General features: G+C 33.8%; 1 protein-coding gene across 1 annotated transcript; it reads left to right on the top strand.

The window, feature by feature from the left end:
* Positions 1 to 13,589: 13,589 nt before the first annotated feature.
* LOC142545283 (uncharacterized) lies at positions 13,590 to 17,366 on the top strand. Its single transcript, XM_075652375.1, is given in 3 exon segments — positions 13,590 to 15,808; positions 15,810 to 16,650; positions 16,777 to 17,366. Coding segments are annotated over 3 exon segments (3,447 nt in total). The 5' UTR covers positions 13,590 to 13,717; the 3' UTR covers positions 17,292 to 17,366.
* The last annotated feature ends 1,486 nt before the right edge of the window (positions 17,367 to 18,852 follow it).

The following is an 18,852-nucleotide window of genomic DNA, read 5'->3' as shown; positions in this document are numbered from 1 at the left end:
GAATAAGATGTACGCCACCCCAATTGGGAGAGTAGGTGGGAGACATGTTACATCTTATTCACACCGGGATCCCTAGACTTAGATACGAGTCAAGTTAAAGAGTAAGAATCAAATTGTTTTATCTGTATTCACTAATGTGTCAAAATTACTGATTATGTGTTATGATTTGTGTTAATGGCATGACATGCATGTATACATGTTTTATACTGGGATTTATTCTCACCGGAGTATCCGGCTGTTGTCTTGTTTTGTATGTGTGCATGACAACAGGTGGGCCAGGATCGGGGTCAAAAAGATGATGAGAGAAGATGATTTAGAGTGGTGATTCCAGACTTATTGGAGACTTGGTTTAATACTTGAAATTTAGTAGTTGAACCTTAGACTAGTTTGAATAAGTGTTGTACCTTATTGTACTTTTATACTGAGATGTATATTAGTTAAATTCCATTACGTTCCGCACTTACATTTTTAAAAAAGAAAAATTTTTAGACCCTGTTTATCTTAATTGATAATTAAATCTCAAAGATGATTAAGAAGATGATTAGCGTCCGGGTCCCCACACAGAGTGTCTCGCGCATTTACGCCAGAGGAGGTCGCGCATATGCGCGAAACGTGATAAAGATGAAGCCATTTGCCCTTTACCATGCAAGATATATATAATTTGTCTTCATTTCTTCAAATGTTCAGCAAGAAAACGAAATAATCTCAGGGAAAGTTTCAGGTTTCTTCACGTACTAGAATTTGAAGATTACGAAAAATCCGTCCGTCCGATTTTCAATCCGACTGCAGTACCGTGTTCTTATCGACAAGAACTTCAACTGGATGTAAGTTTTCTTATTTTTTGATATGATTTGAAAATCTGATGAGAGGAATCCTGATATGACTGTTATTATCTGTTCCTGATATTGTTGGCATTGTATAATTGAAATCAGATCGAAGAACGGACATCGTATGAAATTGTTATGATTTTCAGAATTGATTTGATTGAGATTATACAGATTTGATATCAGATTGTGTTTATTGATTGATTATGAGTTGTTGAGATTGATATATGTTGATTTGTATTGCTGGGTATATTGAGATTGTGCAATTATGCCGTTGATACAGAATTAGATTGAGTTCTGATTATATCCAGTATTGAATTGAGTTGTATATTGATATTGTACTCCTCGATATTGTCATTGCCAGATTGAGTATTGACAGATTCGAATTCGAGACTTCGATTTCGTCAAACCGAGAAAAGAAAGGTATAAATCAATGTTGAACCGGGAAGATACGACTCGAGTTTGATTTGACTTGAGTTTCTCAAAACCACATACTTTACTTTATTGCATTGATATTTGCAATTCATGAGATTGATATGCTTAGTCTATTGATTTATAGCAAAGCATGTGTTGAGTCATGGGCGGATGTGCCTAGTCATTGGCGGAGGTGTCAAGTCTTTGGCGGATGTGCCAAGACACTGGATGTTGGTTTATATTGATGTTGCGTAGGAGCAGATCGGCTTCTATTGCGGAGATTCGATATATTGTGCCAATGTCCAGGAACCGGGATCCCTAGATTAGAGATGAGTCGAGTATGAGATGATGAGTCACGAGTTTATTTACAGTTTTATATCGATTCATGTCTTTCAGATTTTGATACATGTTATTGATATCTGTTTCATGCTTTTATATATGTTTATATGATAGCATATATACGTTATTTATACTGGGAATTATATTCTCACCGGGGTTATCCGGCTGTTGTTATGTTTTTATGTGTGCATGACAATAGGTGGGACAGGATCAGGGTCACGAAGAGGATGAGAGATTCAAGATTAGCATGGAGATCCGGACTTAGAAATAGAATTGGTTTCAGCACTTGATGTAGTTGTTGAACCTTAGTTTGAGACAAATGTATTTTGTACAGGACTTGTACTTTACTGTTGATATGTATATCAGATTGATTATCTTATGTTCCGCATTTATGTATTTTAAAAAAAAATTAGACCTAAATTAATTAATTGATCCTAATGATGGTTAAGAAGACGAATTAGGTTCGGATCCCCACACCCGTGCCCTTTATTTGTATTTTTTTTTTTGTTAGTCCATAATGATTTAAAAAGGGCTTCATATAATTTTAATCAGATGGCCAAATTCCATGTAAAATATTGTCTCTATTAATGCTCCACTCGATTTGCATTATCTGATGTGACCCAAAGTTTATCAAACAATTATATAGTTGTAGGACCAATAATTTTCCATCTTTTGGGGGAATAATTTTGGTATATCTAAAATAAAATGATATGATTGCTCCCTTTAATGGGCTTGACTAAATTTGCGGAAATAAGGGAAGTTAGGAGCCCAGATGTCCTATGAAAAGAACAAATGAACCCCTTCCCTAAAAAAGAGCCACAGGTTGCATCTTTCATGACAAAAAGGTCAAAAAAGGTTGGTCCAAAATATATGCTATCATTAGTAAGCAAGAGGGAATTATTTCTTTAACAAGGCCACTATAGTAGCAAGACTTGAGCGTACAAGTTAACATCTTCATCAACTTATTTGAAGCAAAAATTTGTCTGAGACGGTTTCACAGATCATATTTTATTAGATAGATATCTTATTTGGGTTATCAATGAAAAATATTACTTTTTATGCTAAGAGTATTACTTTTTAAAGTAGGTCTCTTGTGAGACGGTCTCACGGATCTTTATCTGTAAGACGAGTCAACCCTACTGATATTCACAATAAAAAGTAATACTCTTAAAATAAAAAGTAATACTTTTTCCTCGATGACCCAAATAAAATATTTGTCTCACAAAATATAACTCATGATATCGTCTCACACAAGTTTTTGCCTACTTTTTATTGTGAATATCGGTAGGGTTGACCTGTCTCACAGATAAAGATTTGTGAGACCGTCTCACAAGAGACCTACTCCTTATTTGTCTTCTTTTTCCCCTTATTTATTAATAATAATAATAAACTTTTTAAATAATTCATTTGTTATAAATGTTACATTTGCGATAATATAAAGATAAAATTTACGATTTTAATCTATTGATTATATGAATTTTTTTTAGAAAATTTAAATTTAAAATATCTTAAAGCAATCATATATATATATATATATATATATATATATAACAATGTTTTGTTGTATTTGAAAAGTTCTACTAAATTTTTTTTAATATTAACATATTAACCTATCACATTAAATATTTAAAAAAATAAGAAATAATTAATTAAACGTAAAACATTAGATTTTCAGATGTTAATATTTATTTAATTTTAATAATTATTTACATAATAAAATACTATTTACATCTTAAAATTCAGTCACAATTGATTAGGAACAGGGAATTATTATTATTGGAAACGTGGATATATTCCAAACCAAAGGGTGGGGAAATTCCCAAGGTTACCTTTGTTTAATACCAATGAAATCTGATTTTCTTTCTGATCAATTCAAACAATGGCTTCCATTTTGTCCGTCCGATGAAATCAACGACTCCACCATATCCAAATTTATATTGCAACATCTGGCACTGCCTATTATATTTCAGGTAGGTCTATTATGTATTAGTAAATTTGTTGTTAGACGATCTAACAAATTTGTATCCGTGAGACGGGTTAATTATGCTCATATTTATAATAATAAGTATTTGTTTTAGCATAAAAAATCATACTTTTTCATGTGTGATCCAAATAAAATATATGTCTCACAGATAAATATTATCACAAAATTTTGTGTGATTATGTATTGATATACGACATCAATATATCCCCAAATCAAATATCACATCCAAAAAAATATTTTATCATTTACGAAATTCAAATTTTTTTTTATAAAAAAAAATACAAGGATCCAATATGAATTGTATGGTGTGTTTCCAAAAGTGGTTTTGGCATTAATGAAATTTGGTCATTGCACGTGGGTTCCTCCTTAAAATCTGCAAAATGTTGATCTCTTCTAATTTAACTTTTTTGAAAGAAAATGGTGATGTAAATACAAATCATCCACTATTATTATATTAATAAATAACAAATTCAATCTCAATCAAGACAAAAATATTAAATATTAAAACCAAAAAAAATTATAAATGCCAACTGCAAAATAAATCTACACTTGGTTCACATAACGTTCTAGATATGCGTGTGAATGTATATTAAAAAATTTAAAGAATTTTAATGCAATTGTAAAAGAAAATTTTAAATCGCTCGTAGGATAGGTCTTTTTAAAACGGGTCGATATGGTTTCATAACTACAGCAAAAAAATTAATAGTTTTTTATAATCAAGTCGGAGATGTGTATCACAAAATTAACTCGTAAAACAATTTTAAAAGAACTTTTTTCTTAGTTTTGCATTAAATTTTTTGGGCGATAGTCACTTTTTTTTACACAAAATTTTTTTGTCAGACGGTCTCAAGAGTCAATTTTGTGAAACGAATATCTTATTTGGGTTATCCATGAAAAAATATTATTTTTTATGTCGAAATTATTACTTATTATTGTAACTATAAGCAAGGTTGACTCGTCTTACAGATAAAGATTCGTGAGACCGTCTCACAAGATAAATATTATTTTTTTATTGGTTGATTTTGCTATTTACATTTACAAATGAGTAATTGTATTCTATGAAATAAAATTATATATTATATAATGGTAAAGTCGATTATTGACTAAAATGATGCATATTAAAAAGGACAATTTTCCTGAAAAATCTTCGTAAAATATATATGATTCCGTTCATATCATAATTAATAGTGTGTTAAAATTACGTGATATCTCGTAAAACGTGAAAATGTTATTAATGACGTGAATAGTAGAGAATATAGAGAAGAGAGAATGATTTTTTTGTGTACTTTATTCATTATTGGATATCTCTATTTATAGAGTAGATTTACAGAACTTGAATAGGTAACAATATCAATAATCATCTATAATATCTTTTCTATAATACTCCCCCTTAGATGATTATCGACTCATTAAATCACTTCTAAGAGATGTGGGAGTTCAAATGCTGCCTCGTTAAAACCTTGTCAGTCAAAACCCAATGAAAAAATCTGAACGAAGGAAAAAGAGTACAACAATAGATACTCCCCCTGATCTCAATCATCTGAGATTCTTCAACTGATGCATCGCTATCTTGTGCACCAATTTCTTGAATGTTGAAGTTGGTAATGCCTTTGTAAATAAGTCAGCTACATTGTCGCTTGAGCGAATTTGATGGACGTCAATATCACCATCTTCTTGAAGCTCATGTGTATAGAAAAACTTTGGTGAAATATGCTTTGTTCTATCACATTTGATGTAGCCTCCTTTTAACTGTGCAATGCAAGCAATATTATCTTCGAATATTACTGTTAGGTCATCTTTGGCTGTTGGGAGTCCACATGATTCTTGAATATGTTGTGTCATAGATCTCAACCACACACACTCCCGACTTGCTTCATGCTTTGCAATGATCTCAGAGTGATTTGAAGACGTCGCTATTAAGGATTGCTTCACCGACTTCCATGATATAGCAGTGTCTCCTCGTGTAAACACATAACCTGTCTGGGATTTAGCTTTATGTGGATCAGAAAGATATCCTGCATCTGCATATCCGACTAAAGGAGACTTTGATTTTGTCGAATAAAATAATCCCATATCAATTGTACCCCGAAGGTAACAAAATATATGTTTTATACCATTCCAATGTCTTCGGGTTGGACATGAGTTATATCTCGCTAAAAGATTAACAGAAAATGATATATCTGGGCGAGTACAATTTGCGAGATATGACAGTGCACCAATGACACTTAGATATGGTACTTCTGGACCAACGATTTTTTCTCCATTTTCAGGTGGTCGAAAAGGATCTTTGTTAGCATCAAGTGATCGAACAAACATAGGTGATGCTAATGGGTGTGCCTTGTCCATGTAAAATCGCTTTAATATTTTTTCTGTATATGATGATTGATGAACAAATATTCCCTCTTGCAAATGTTCAATCTGCAATCCGAGGCAAAATTTTGTCTTTCCTAAATCTTTCATCTCAAACTCATTTTTCAAGTAATTGGCAGTTTTAGTAAGCTCTTCTGGAGTGCCAATAAGATTTAGATCATCAACATATACTGCCACAATTGCAAAACCCTCATCTGTTCTTTTTATAAAAGCGCATGGACAAATAGCATTATTTGTGTAATCCTTCTTTTAATAAATATTCACTAAGACGATTGTACCACATGCGACCAGATTGCTTTAATCCATATAAGGATTTATGCAGTTTTATTGATAACATAGCCTTGGGCGCTTCACCATTTTCTTTTGATAGTTTGAATCCTTCAGGCACTTTCATATATATATCACTATCAAGTGAACCATAAAGATAAGCAGTTACAACATCCATAAGTCGCATATCAAGAGTTTCTAATAGTGCTAAACTGATTAGGAATCGAAAAGTAGTGGCATCCATCACAGGTGAATATGTTTCCTCATAGTCAATTCCAGGTCTCTGCGAGAAACCTTGGGCTACGAGTCGGGCCTTGTATCTTACAATTTCACCATTTTCATTCCTCTTTCGTACAAAAACCCATCTGTATCCTACTGGGATTACATTTTCAGGTGTTCGTACTACAGGTCCAAACACTTTATGTTTTTCTAGTGAGTCTAATTCAGTTTGTATGGCCTTCTTCCACTTTGGTCAATCATCTCTTTGTTGACAATCATTAACGGATTGTGGTTCTGGGTCTTCATTATGTATGATGTCAAGGGCGACATTTAGGGCAAAGACATTGTCAACAATTGTGTTATTTTGATCCCACAATTTTCGAGATAATATATAATTTATTGAAATCTCATTATTTTCATGAGAATTTGATTCTTCAGGAATAATATTATCCAAGTTTGGTTCATTGATCTCTCTTACTATATCATCCAAGATTTCTTCTTCGGGAGCTTTTGAATTTTCTTTCTCTTGTACCTTTTTTTTTCGAGGTACAATATCCTTTGAACCAATTGGTCGACCACGCTTCTGGCATATTTTAGATTCATTTGCAGGTTGAATAATAGCTGGTCCTACGTGGACATCAATTTTTACAGGGGTATTCTCTACATGTATATGTGACTTTGTCACATTCTTTGTATTAACAAAAGCATCGGGCAATTGATTTGCAATTCTTTGCAAGTGAATGATTCTTTCAATTTCTTGCTCACATTGATTATTTTGAGGATCATAATGAGATAGTGTTTTCTCATTCCAACAAATCTTTTGTTGTTCTTCGGGACACAACTTTATTTCTCCTAGATTTGGAAATTCCAATTCATCGAAGTGGCAATCTGCAAATCTCGCAGTAAACAAATCTCCTGTTAAAGGTTCCTAAAATCTAATAATAGATGGTGAATCATATCCCACATAAATCCCAAGTCTACGTTGTGGGCCCATTTTGGTTCGCTGTGTAGGTGGGAGAGGGACTAATACTGCACAACCAAATACTCGAAGGTGAGAAACATCAGGCTCTCGACCATAAGCAAGTTGTAAGGGTGAGTATTGGTGATAATTAGTTGGCCTTATAAGAATCAATGATGCAGCATGTAATATGGCTTGTCCCCACACAGATGATGGAAGTTTGGTTCTCATCAATAATGGTCTAGCAATTAATTGCAAACGCTTAATAAATGACTCTGCTAAGCCATTTTGTGTATGGACATGGGCAACCGAATGCTCAACTGAAATCCCTATTGACATACAGCAGCATTATCAAGATGAATTGTCTTGATTGAGTGATCTGGGAATTGAGCTCGTAATTTAATAATTTGCGCAAGTAATCTAGCAAAAGATATATTTCGAGTTGAAAGCAAACTAACATGTGACCATCTAGTAGACGCGTCAATCAATACCATGAAGTATCGAAATGGTCCACATGGTGGGTGTATAGGTCCACAAACATCCCCATGAATTCTTTCCAAGAAGGTTGGGATTTCAACATCAATCTTTGTAGGGGAAGGTCTTATAATTAGTTTGCCTTGTGAACAAGCTACACATGGATAATCATTGTGTAAAAGAATCTTCTGGTTCTTTAGAGAGTGTCCATGTGAGTTAATTATTATTCTGTGCATCATTGTTGCCCCAGGGTGACCAAGTCGATCATGCCATAATTTGAAGCTCTGTTGGTCAACAAACTTCTGGTTTGTGACAATGTTTGCTTCGACTGTTTTTATTGTTGTAAAATACATTCCAGAAGAAAGTGCACATAATTTTTCTTTTATCTGCTTCTGGCCAGATATAATAGATGTTATGCAAAGGTATTCGAAATTATTTTCATTTAATGTTTCAATATGGTATCCATTTCGGCGGATGTCTTTAAAGCTAAGCAAATTTCTACTGGATTTGCTCGCATATAGGGCATTTTCAATATATAGGCTTGTATTATTTGGTAAAATGATTTTTGCCTTTCCATAACCTTCAATAATTTTTGATGCACCCGATATTGTTGTAACATTATTTTCAGCTAATGTTAACTCTAAAAAATACCTTTTATTTTGAAGAATGGTATGTGTTGTACCACTATCCACTAAGCATTCATCCTGACATTTCATCGTTAATCTAAAATAAAAATATAATTCAATAAGCTAAATTCAATAAATAATGTCTAAAGCTTTCAAAGGAAATATTTTATTGAATAATGAAAACATTTATTGAATAACAAAATAAACCTCCATGACAAATCCTAAACATGAACTGAACATCAAAATAAAAACGAGACCACGATAACCTAATAAACAATAGAAATTCAAAGTAGGAACAAGAGCAAAGAAAGTAATTACTTATTATTTTCTAACACACCACCACCAATCAAATTATCTATATTTTCATCTGGATTAGCAAAGAAATCAGAGACGTCCAAGTGAGTTATATCAATTGGATCATCATTGTCCACAAAATTTATCTCCATTTTTCCATTTTCCTTGATTGATTTTTGGTATAGATCCACAAGATGTTTTGCCGTACGACAGGTATGAGACCAATGCCCTTCCATTCCACATCTATAACATTTTTCTTCATATACTTTGGAACTCTTCTCCTTTGCTTCTTCATTATTGGAATTCCACTGCTGGTGGCTTGTTTTATGTTTCTTTCCATTTTGTTGCTGATAGTATCTTCTTTGGCCACGCCCACGCCCACGTCCACGTCCACGTCCACGTCCATTGTTATGATTTTGAGTGGAATTAGCATTCGTTTCAGGAAATGCAATTTCATATTCTTCAGGAAATGTAGTTCCATTTGCTTCAGGAAATGGTGTGGATCCAGTTGGACGCATTTGGTGATTTTTCATGAGCAGCTCATTGTTTTGTTCAGCAACTAGTAAGCATGAGATGAGTTCAGAGTACCTTTGAAATCCACGTTCACGATATTGCTGCTGCAGGAGCACGTTTGATGCATGAAAAGTGGATAATGTTTTTTCTAACATGCCTTGATCAGTGACTTTTTCTCCACAAAGTATCAGTGTGGAACTAGTCTTGAATAATGCAGAGTTATAGTCACTTACGGACTTAAAATCTTGTAACCGTAGGTGCATCCATTCATATCGGGCTCTTGGGAGAATTACAGTTCGTTGATGGTCAAATCTTTCTTTTAGATTTTTCCAAAGCTCTCGTGGCTCTTTCACAGTGAGATATTCGACTTTCAACCCATCATTGAGGTGATGACGGAGAAAAATAAGTGTCTTTGCACGGTCCTGCTGGGACATTTCATTTCCTTCTTTTATTGTATCTCCTAAATTCATAGAGATAAGGTGGACCTCGGCATTCAAAATCCATGATAAATAATTTTTTCCAGTCAAGTCAAGTGCTTCAAATTCAAGTTTGGTGATGTTCGTCATTGCAACTTAAAAAAAAATTATATAATTAGAATCATGACATAAATAGAGTAAAATTGCATTACTATTATTGAAAATAAATATTATAACAAATTATGCATGTTACTACTTTTACTATGTAATTTTGAAATTTTGTTATTCTATTTGTTAAACTAACATCGATGCAGGTGTACATTAAGATGTGCTCAATTAATAATTTATGAATCTATTACAAATTGCACTAATTACAAATTGTAGCATTATAAACTAAAGAAAAAAAATAAAACTCGTTTATGCACAATTATTCTAAATACGTAAAACAAATATCACAGAATCCTGCCCAACTTCGTAAACAAGCCATATATTTCTTGAAAAGAAAAAAATCCAACACTTTGGACTTAAAGAAATTATAATAAAATTTATGTCTTAAAAAAAAATTACTCCCACACCTAGAATTTCTCACACCACTGCTGCGGTTGTGAAGAATTATTATTATTATTATTATTATTATTATTATTATTATTATTATTATTTTTGGTCCAATTGATATCAAAAATAGTGTTGTGATTGACTCAAAAATTATCATAAAACTAGTAAATACTAGTATTCACACAATATTTTAGCGACTATTTAAATCATTAAAATCCAAATAATATAAATCTTAAATAAGCAATTTAAGATATGAAAAAAACTTAAATCAAAACAACAATACATTTATAATCAATATTCTTCAAGAATATTGTCGAAACATATGATAGTTATTTAAATTTTCAGGAATATGATAACATTATATTTTATATCAATATTATTCATAGATATTGATAGATCTTTATGATTTTAGATCAAGATTCTTCGGGAATATTAATAAATCTTATTCATCTATATTTTATTCATAGATCTATCAATATCTTCAACATAAAGTTGTGTTGTGCTACTTCAGGAGCATCAACATAAAATTAAAAGTTGTGCTTCTTCAGGAGCATCAATATAAATCTATAATTTGTGCTGCTTCGGGAGCATCAATATTAAATCTAAATATTGTGCTTCTTCAAGAGCATTCATACAAGAATAAGAATAAGTTATTTATAAATTTTACCTTGAAGAGCACTCGTGCTGATAACGTGTTGTGAATAGTAGAGAATATAGAGAAGAGAGAATGATTTTTTTGTGTACTTTATTCATTGGAGACCTCTATTTATAGAGTAGATTTACAGAACTTGAATAGGTAACAATATCAATAATCATTTATAATATCTTTTCTATAATAATTACCCTAATTTTCTGGAGTTTTATATTTATTTATATCATATATAAATATAGAGCTTCGTATTTAACTAATTAAATTATTAATATAAACTTTATAAAATAAGAAACTAATATAACATGGACTAATTAGTTTTTTCTAAATAAAATTTAGTTGTTATAACTTATTGATTTACTGAGATTATACCGAAGTTAGGCAAAAACTTGTGTGAAATAGTCTCACAGATCGTATTTTGGGAGACGGATATCTTATTTGGGTCATCCATGAAAAAATATTACTTTTTATGCTAAGAATATTACTTTTTATTGTGAATATCGGTAGAGTTGACTCGTCTCACAGATAAAGATTCGTGAGATCATCTCTCAAGAGACCTACTCTATTGTCTAATTAAATAACATTGAAAATTCAAGGTATGTTGAATATCTTCACACACACAAACACACACATGACGAAAATTTGTGTGAGACGGTCTCACGGGTCGTATTTTGTGAGACAGATCTTTTATTTGGGTCATCCATGAAAAAATATTACTTTTTATGTTAAAAGAATTACTTTTTATTGTGAATATCGGTAGGTTGCCTGTCTCATAGATAAATATTCATGAGACCGTCTCACAAGAGACCTACTATATATATATTTGATTTAATAGTAAAAAGAGTACTGTGATATTTAGTTAATAATATGATGGATAAGACTTTCATGCAAAAATTTTATTTTTCTATTATGTTAGTAATATTTACTCCTAAAATTATGGTCTAATTGTTTAGTATAGGTATATTGTGAGATGATTTTATCTGTGAGATGAGTCAACTCTACTTATATTTACAATAATAAATAGTATTTTAGATATAAATAATCTAAATACGTCTCACAAAATCGATTCATGATATCCTGGAGCTAAACTGTGTTGAATGGGTTAAGCAAAGAATCTCATAAATGTGGTTGTACAAATAAAATAAAATAAAATCGGAGCTTTAGTTGTGGTTCAGTTACCGAAACAAAACCATTGAGCATACTGATTGAATTGTGGAAATCAATGCAATTACACATGCTTTTCTTATTAATTTTTATTTTTTTAATTTCAAATTTACAAAGGTTGCAGAAACCCCGGGCCACGCAGAATCCCGAGGAACAAAATGACCCATACACATTATGCTAAATAAAAAGTGTATAAAATATTTGATATTCTACACATTTAATTGTTTAGAAAAGAATATCAAGATTTGATGTTTTTACATTCTAACAACTACTTATTTATATTAGTGTTGGCCTTTTGTGAGATGATTTCACGAATTTTTATCTATGAGACGGGTCCACCCTATCAATATTCACAATAAAAAGTAATATTCTTATTATAAAAAGTAATATTTTTTATGGATGGTCCAAATAAGATATTCGTATCATAAAATACGATCCGTAAGACCGTCTCATGCAAGTTTTTGCCTTTACTTAAACATTATTTGGTGCAAATGATAGATATATTGGTTGGTCATATATATTTTTTTATTCAATGTTCGACTCATATTCTATAAAATATCATAGTTATAAATAATTGTGCTATATATATATATAGAGATTTATCATCCGTAATTTATCATAAATCCTAATATTATAAAAGGAAAAACAAAAAATGTTTTTGAGATTAACAAATTGATGGTACAATTGGAAACTCACCATGTTTTATTTATAGAAATAATTTCTAAATGTTTTGCTATTTATGTGTTTATATTACAAATAAGTAGTTGATGACCATACTTTGATTAAATTTATTTTGTTACAAATTAAGTTGGTCAAGGTAAAATGTAGGCAAAACTAATTTGCTAACTTGGGGTTTTCCGTATATAAAATAAAGTAGGATATTGGATTTAAACTTTAAAATGTGGGGAGTTAAATTCCATAACTTCTATTTTCATCGGAAAATTTCATTAATTTCTCCTAATAAGTTTAAACCCAAGTAATTTTTTTTATATAATTGTATTCAATTTTTGAGTCTAAAGTAAAGAAATAAATTTATATATCTATACTACTTTATTAAGTTTGAGGCACTTAGAGTAATTAACTTTGGTGTCATGATCTGTTTTATTAATTATATATATTAATAAAATGTTAAAATTTTAATGTAAGTTATATATAGTTCAGTGGATAGAATCATTGTTATTTGAAATTTAGGTTATAGGTTCAATTCTTACTGAGATCATTTTTTTATTCTTTTATTTTTTAATTTATATATCAAAATTACAGTGTATTCCCTCATTATTTCTTATAATTTTATTTTGATCCTCATTTAAATATAAATCAAATGAATTATAAAAAATATTATACAAACACGCAATGCGTGCGTCGATACAGTAGTATATATATATATATAGTGCTTTAAATATTTAATATTATATTCCATTTTAATTAATAATGTCTCGCTATATATATATATATATATATATATATATATAGTGCTTTAAATATTTAATATCATATTCCTTTTTAATTAATACTGTCTCGCTTGCCTGCAAAGCTAGTTGCAGGAGTGTGAGCGTGTCCTCAAGAAAACATACTAAGAGTGTATCGAGAGAGTTTTAGAGACGCCCGATGCAACTCATCTAGAATTTGAGCCTCAAAATCTGCAAATTTGATGCCAATGCCGAGGCAATTCTTGAACGACGCCCCGAAATTCTTCCATCTTCACCGCAAGTACCGTTGCTATTTCTTCTATTTCCTCCTTTTCTTGCTCCAAGTTCTTGCACAAAACCCCGTCACCGCTTCAAAAAGTGAAGTTTCTGTTTTATTTTCTTGGATTCATTCTTCTTCAGTGACTTCTTCTGCTCTGTCAAATTGGAACTCACGAGATTCTGACCCTTGTAAATGGTCTTACATTACTTGTTCTTCTGATAATTTTGTCACGGGAATAAATATTCAGTCCATTCAGCTCGCTATTCCTTTTCCTTCAAATCTTTCGTCCCTCCGATTTCTCGAAAGGGTCACCGTTTCCGGGGCTAATCTTACTGGAACAATCCCAGTTGATATTGGAGACTGTCTCTCTCTTAAAGCAATCGATGTCAGTTCAAACAGTCTTGTGGGGAGCATTCCTTCAACTCTCGGGAACCTTAAAAACCTGGAGGAGTTGACATTGAATTCTAATCAGTTAACTGGAAAGATTCCACCTGAGCTAGGGAATTGCAGTAGCCTGACAAGTCTTCTATTATTTGACAACAGGCTAAGCGGGAGCATTCCTGTTGAGCTTGGAAACCTGGCAGGTTTAGAAATCTTGAGGGCTGGAGGGAATCAAGATATCAATGGAGTAATCCCCGATGAGCTTGGAAATAACCAAAATCTGCAAGTTTTGGGTTTAGCTGATACTAAAATTTCTGGCGCCATTCCGGCTTCACTGGGTAAGTTGAAGAAGCTTCAGGTTCTGTCTCTTTACACGACGATGCTTTCAGGGGAAATCCCCCCTGAGTTAGGCAATTGCTCGGAGCTTGTGGACTTGTATTTGTACGAGAACAGCCTGTCAGGCTCACTTCCGAAGGAACTAGGAAAACTTCAGAAATTGGAGAAACTGTTGCTATGGCAGAATAGTTTCGCGGGCGCTATTCCAGAAGAGATTGGTGACTGCAGAAACTTGGTGATCCTTGATGTTTCGTTGAACTTCTTGACAGGAAGCATACCGGAGACTTTTGGGAAATTGACGGCGCTTGAAGAATTAATGCTTAGTAGCAACAATGTTTCGGGGACAATCCCTGCTGTTATTTCCAATGCCACCAGCTTGATACAGTTTCAAATCGACAGCAATCAGATTTCTGGCTCCATTCCCTCAGAACTTGGATCTTTGACTCAGCTTCAAGTTTTCTTTGCCTGGGATAACAAGCTTGAGGGAAGCATTCCTGCAACATTGTCCGGCTGCCAAAGCCTACAGGCCCTAGATTTGTCGCGCAATGCTTTGACAGGAAGCATTCCCCCGAGCCTTTTTCAGCTAAGAAATCTTACCAAGCTTCTCTTGATTTTCAACGATATATCTGGTTCTTTACCACCGGAGATAGGTGACTGCAAATCTCTCACAAGATTGAGACTCTCTGGCAACAAAATCACCGGATCGATACCAAAAGAAATTGGATTTCTAACAAATCTGAGTTTTTTAGATCTCTCCAGCAATCATTTAACTGGATCAATGCCTGATGAGATCGGCAATTGTGGAGAACTTCAAATGCTGAATCTGGCCGGAAATTCACTCACTGGAAATGTGCCTGGTTCTATGTCTACGCTGAGTAAACTTGAGGTGTTGGATGTTTCAACGAATCAGTTTTCTGGACCAATTCCAGGGAGTTTTGGAGAACTCTTTTCTCTCAACAGGCTTTCGCTTGGCAGCAATTCATTTTCAGGGCTAATCCCTTCAACCCTCGGCCGCTGTTCAAGGCTTCAGTTGCTTGACTTAAGCCAGAACCAGCTGTTTGGAAGCATCCCGGTTGAAATATTTGAAATCGAAGCTCTTGAAATCGCTTTGAATCTTAGCTGGAATAGCTTGACAGGGGAAATCCCTCCTCAGATTGTTGCTTTGAACAAGCTTTCAGTACTTGATCTCTCCCACAATATGCTTGGAGGAGATTTGATGTCTCTTTCAGGGCTCGTAAACCTCGTTTCACTGAATATCTCTTATAACAATTTCACAGGTTTACTCCCAGATAATAAGCTATTTCGGCAGTTATCTTCAACTGAACTGACAGGAAATCAAGGTCCTGTGTACTCGGGGGCATGACTCATGTTTCCTAAACAATGCACAAGGAATGGGACTGCCTGGTGACCGCAGTATTAGGCGTTCTTGGCAGCTAAAACTGGCTATTGCATTGCTGTCTGTTGTTACCGCAGCTTTGGCGATTCTTGGAATAGCAGCAGTTTTAAGGGTGAGAAGAATCAGCAAGAATACTGATTCAGAATTGGGAGGACCTGATTCTGTTTCTTGGAAATTTACACCATTTCAAAAACTTACTTTCTCGGTGGAGCAAGTTTTAGGTTGTCTTGTCGAATCCAACACAATCGGTAAGGGATGCTCGGGAATTGTCTACCGAGCAGAACTTGACAACGGTGAAGTCATTGCAGTAAAGAAGTTATGGCCAACGGCTGTACAAGCCGGTTACAACTGTCAAAATGATCGGTTGGATGGTAATTCGGTTCGGGATTCCTTCTCAACCGAGGTGAAGACACTTGGGTCAATCCGACACAAGAACATCGTCAAGTTCTTGGGTTGCTGTTGGAATCAGAATACGAGGTTGCTTATGTATGATTACATGCCGAATGGAAGCCTAGGAAGTCTCCTCCATGAAAAGAGTGTAGCATGCTTGGATTGGGATGTGAGGTATCGGATTATATTGGGTGCAGCTCAAGGTTTAGCTTATTTGCACCACGATTGTGTTCCCCCCATCGTGCACAGAGATATCAAGGCGAATAACATTTTGATAGGTCTTGATTTTGAGCCTTATATTGCTGATTTCGGGCTTGCTAAGCTAGTTGATGATGGTAATTTTGTTCGTTCTTCTAATACAGTTGCTGGTTCCTATGGTTATATCGCTCCAGGTTCGTTCAAGTTTTAGACTTAAATTTTTTCCTATTCAATTCATATCCACATCTCTTGCAAATCCCGAATTCGGATGCATCACGTTGATCTGTTGTTCAACAATTTCTGTTTTCTTGGTTGTGCAGAATACGGATACAGGATGAAGATCACAGAGAGGAGCGACGTCTACAGCTATGGAGTCGTCGTTCTTGAAGTCTTAACAGGTAAACAACCCATTGATCCCACAATACCAGAAGGCCTTCACATTGTAGATTGGGTGAGGCAAAAAAGAGGTGGAACGGAGGTGCTAGACCCCAGTTTACACCCCAGACCAGACCCCGAAATTCAAGAAATGATGCAAACTTTAGGAGTCGCGATGCTTTGCGTGCATCCTTCTCCCGAAGATCGTCCCACGATGAAGGATATAGCTGCAATGCTTAAAGAAATAAGACATGAAAGAGATGAAATCTGTAAACAGCTCGATCATATTCCGATAAAAGGATCAAAAGTTAGTAATGCAGAAGAAAATACGGTATCCGGTGAAGGACCGTCGTGTAAGGTGAAGAGTCTGTATTTTCAGAGTAACAATTCAAGCTTTTCAGCATCTTCATTGCTGAATTCAGCTTCTTCCATGGCTAAATTTGGTGTTAGGAAACAATGAGTTCTGCATGCATCACTATGCATTTGGTTTTAAAATGTACTTAGCTTGTTTTTTGCCCAATAACTGAATTATAGACGGGTGGATTGGATGCTCTTATTAATATTTATTACATAATATTTGCAGTCGTGAAATGCTTCCTCAAGTTATTTAGAAACCTACTGTTTGGATTGTGTTTTCCAAATGTAATATTTCAGGATATTGTACAAATCTTAAATGGTTGTTTTGGATATATTGTGTGAGAATATTAATTAGTGCTGTAATAATAGAAATTCGCTTGATCCAATTGAACCTCTAATTGCATTAAGATATTGGAGTTTATACACTTTAAAAAATAAAAAATAAAAAATTAGCCAGATACAATTTAAGTTCTTAATAGTGCTGGTACACTATACACGTACTTTTTTATTAACAAAATCAGTAATAAAGAAACGTTTTGTACCATTTTTATTTTAAAAATGCATAATTTGTTAATATACATAAATTTAAAATTTACAAAATATATATACATGGAGATTGACGTCTATAAAATTATCACGTCTGGACGGATCCAAGTTAATCTCAAAACTGATCCTAGCCCTACAAGAGTCGGGCCTCATTATTGGGCAAAGGCCAGGCTACCGAGCCCAAGTATATAGTAAGGTCTCCAAGCCCAAGAGTTTGAACCCACATAGGCTCCCCGACCCCTAATGCGCTTGGGAATGTGGAGACATTCTCGTCGATAAATAAGAGGTCCCGATAAATACATGGTTCGATCAAATCTTATACAGATAAGGAAAAGGTTCTAGCTGCAAGTCAAAGTCCCAGCCGATATGGTTAAGGAATCCTGTCAGCTGAGGTTTCCTATTTCCGGTAGAGTTCTATCTCAACAAGGACTCTACATCTATAAGGTAACTAGCACATCGTGCCTCTACAAATACAAAGTATTTGTTAGGATTTCAGACACATTCTCTTGCTCACTTAGCATTGTTATATATCTATTAAGTTTTCAAGTTTTCCTTCCCGGACTGACTTAAGCATCAGAGGAGTTAAGTCGAAAAACTCTTCGGCGCGCCCCTGACTATTTCTGCCTGTCTATGCAGAACTCAGAGCCCCTACCCGACCCACTTTGCTCTGAAGATTTGAAGATCTGCTCTCCAGATCGAACCTGCTGTAAAATTTTGGTATCATCAATTGCTGAAGTCTGTGGAAATTTGAAGAAAAGAGATAAGATGGTGAATACTGAATATATTGCCTATGGAAGCGAAGGAAATTGAAGCAATGATGGTAACCAGAGCCTCACTGTGGCCGAGCTAACAAAATTGATTATTGCCACGGTGGAGCAAGTGTTGGCTAGGCGGGAGGAAATGGAAGGAAGATTGGTGTGGGCCATTAACTCCTAATTGTTATTACAATGTAATTTGATTAAGATTAACTAATTACAACATAAACGAGTTTAAATTTTCTTCACAATGAGCCCAAAATATATTATTTGAATATTAAAAATAGTATTTCATCTCACATCATAAAATATGCCCACATATAATCAAAACCAACTACATACAAACAACCCATATCCTCGGGA

The sequence above is a fragment of the Primulina tabacum genome, chromosome 1 (assembly GCF_025594145.1).
Source record: "Primulina tabacum isolate GXHZ01 chromosome 1, ASM2559414v2, whole genome shotgun sequence".
Classification (NCBI taxonomy): Eukaryota; Viridiplantae; Streptophyta; class Magnoliopsida; order Lamiales; family Gesneriaceae; genus Primulina; species Primulina tabacum.
Note: the sequence above shows the minus strand (reverse complement) of the source record. Positions and strands in the feature narration are given on the sequence as shown.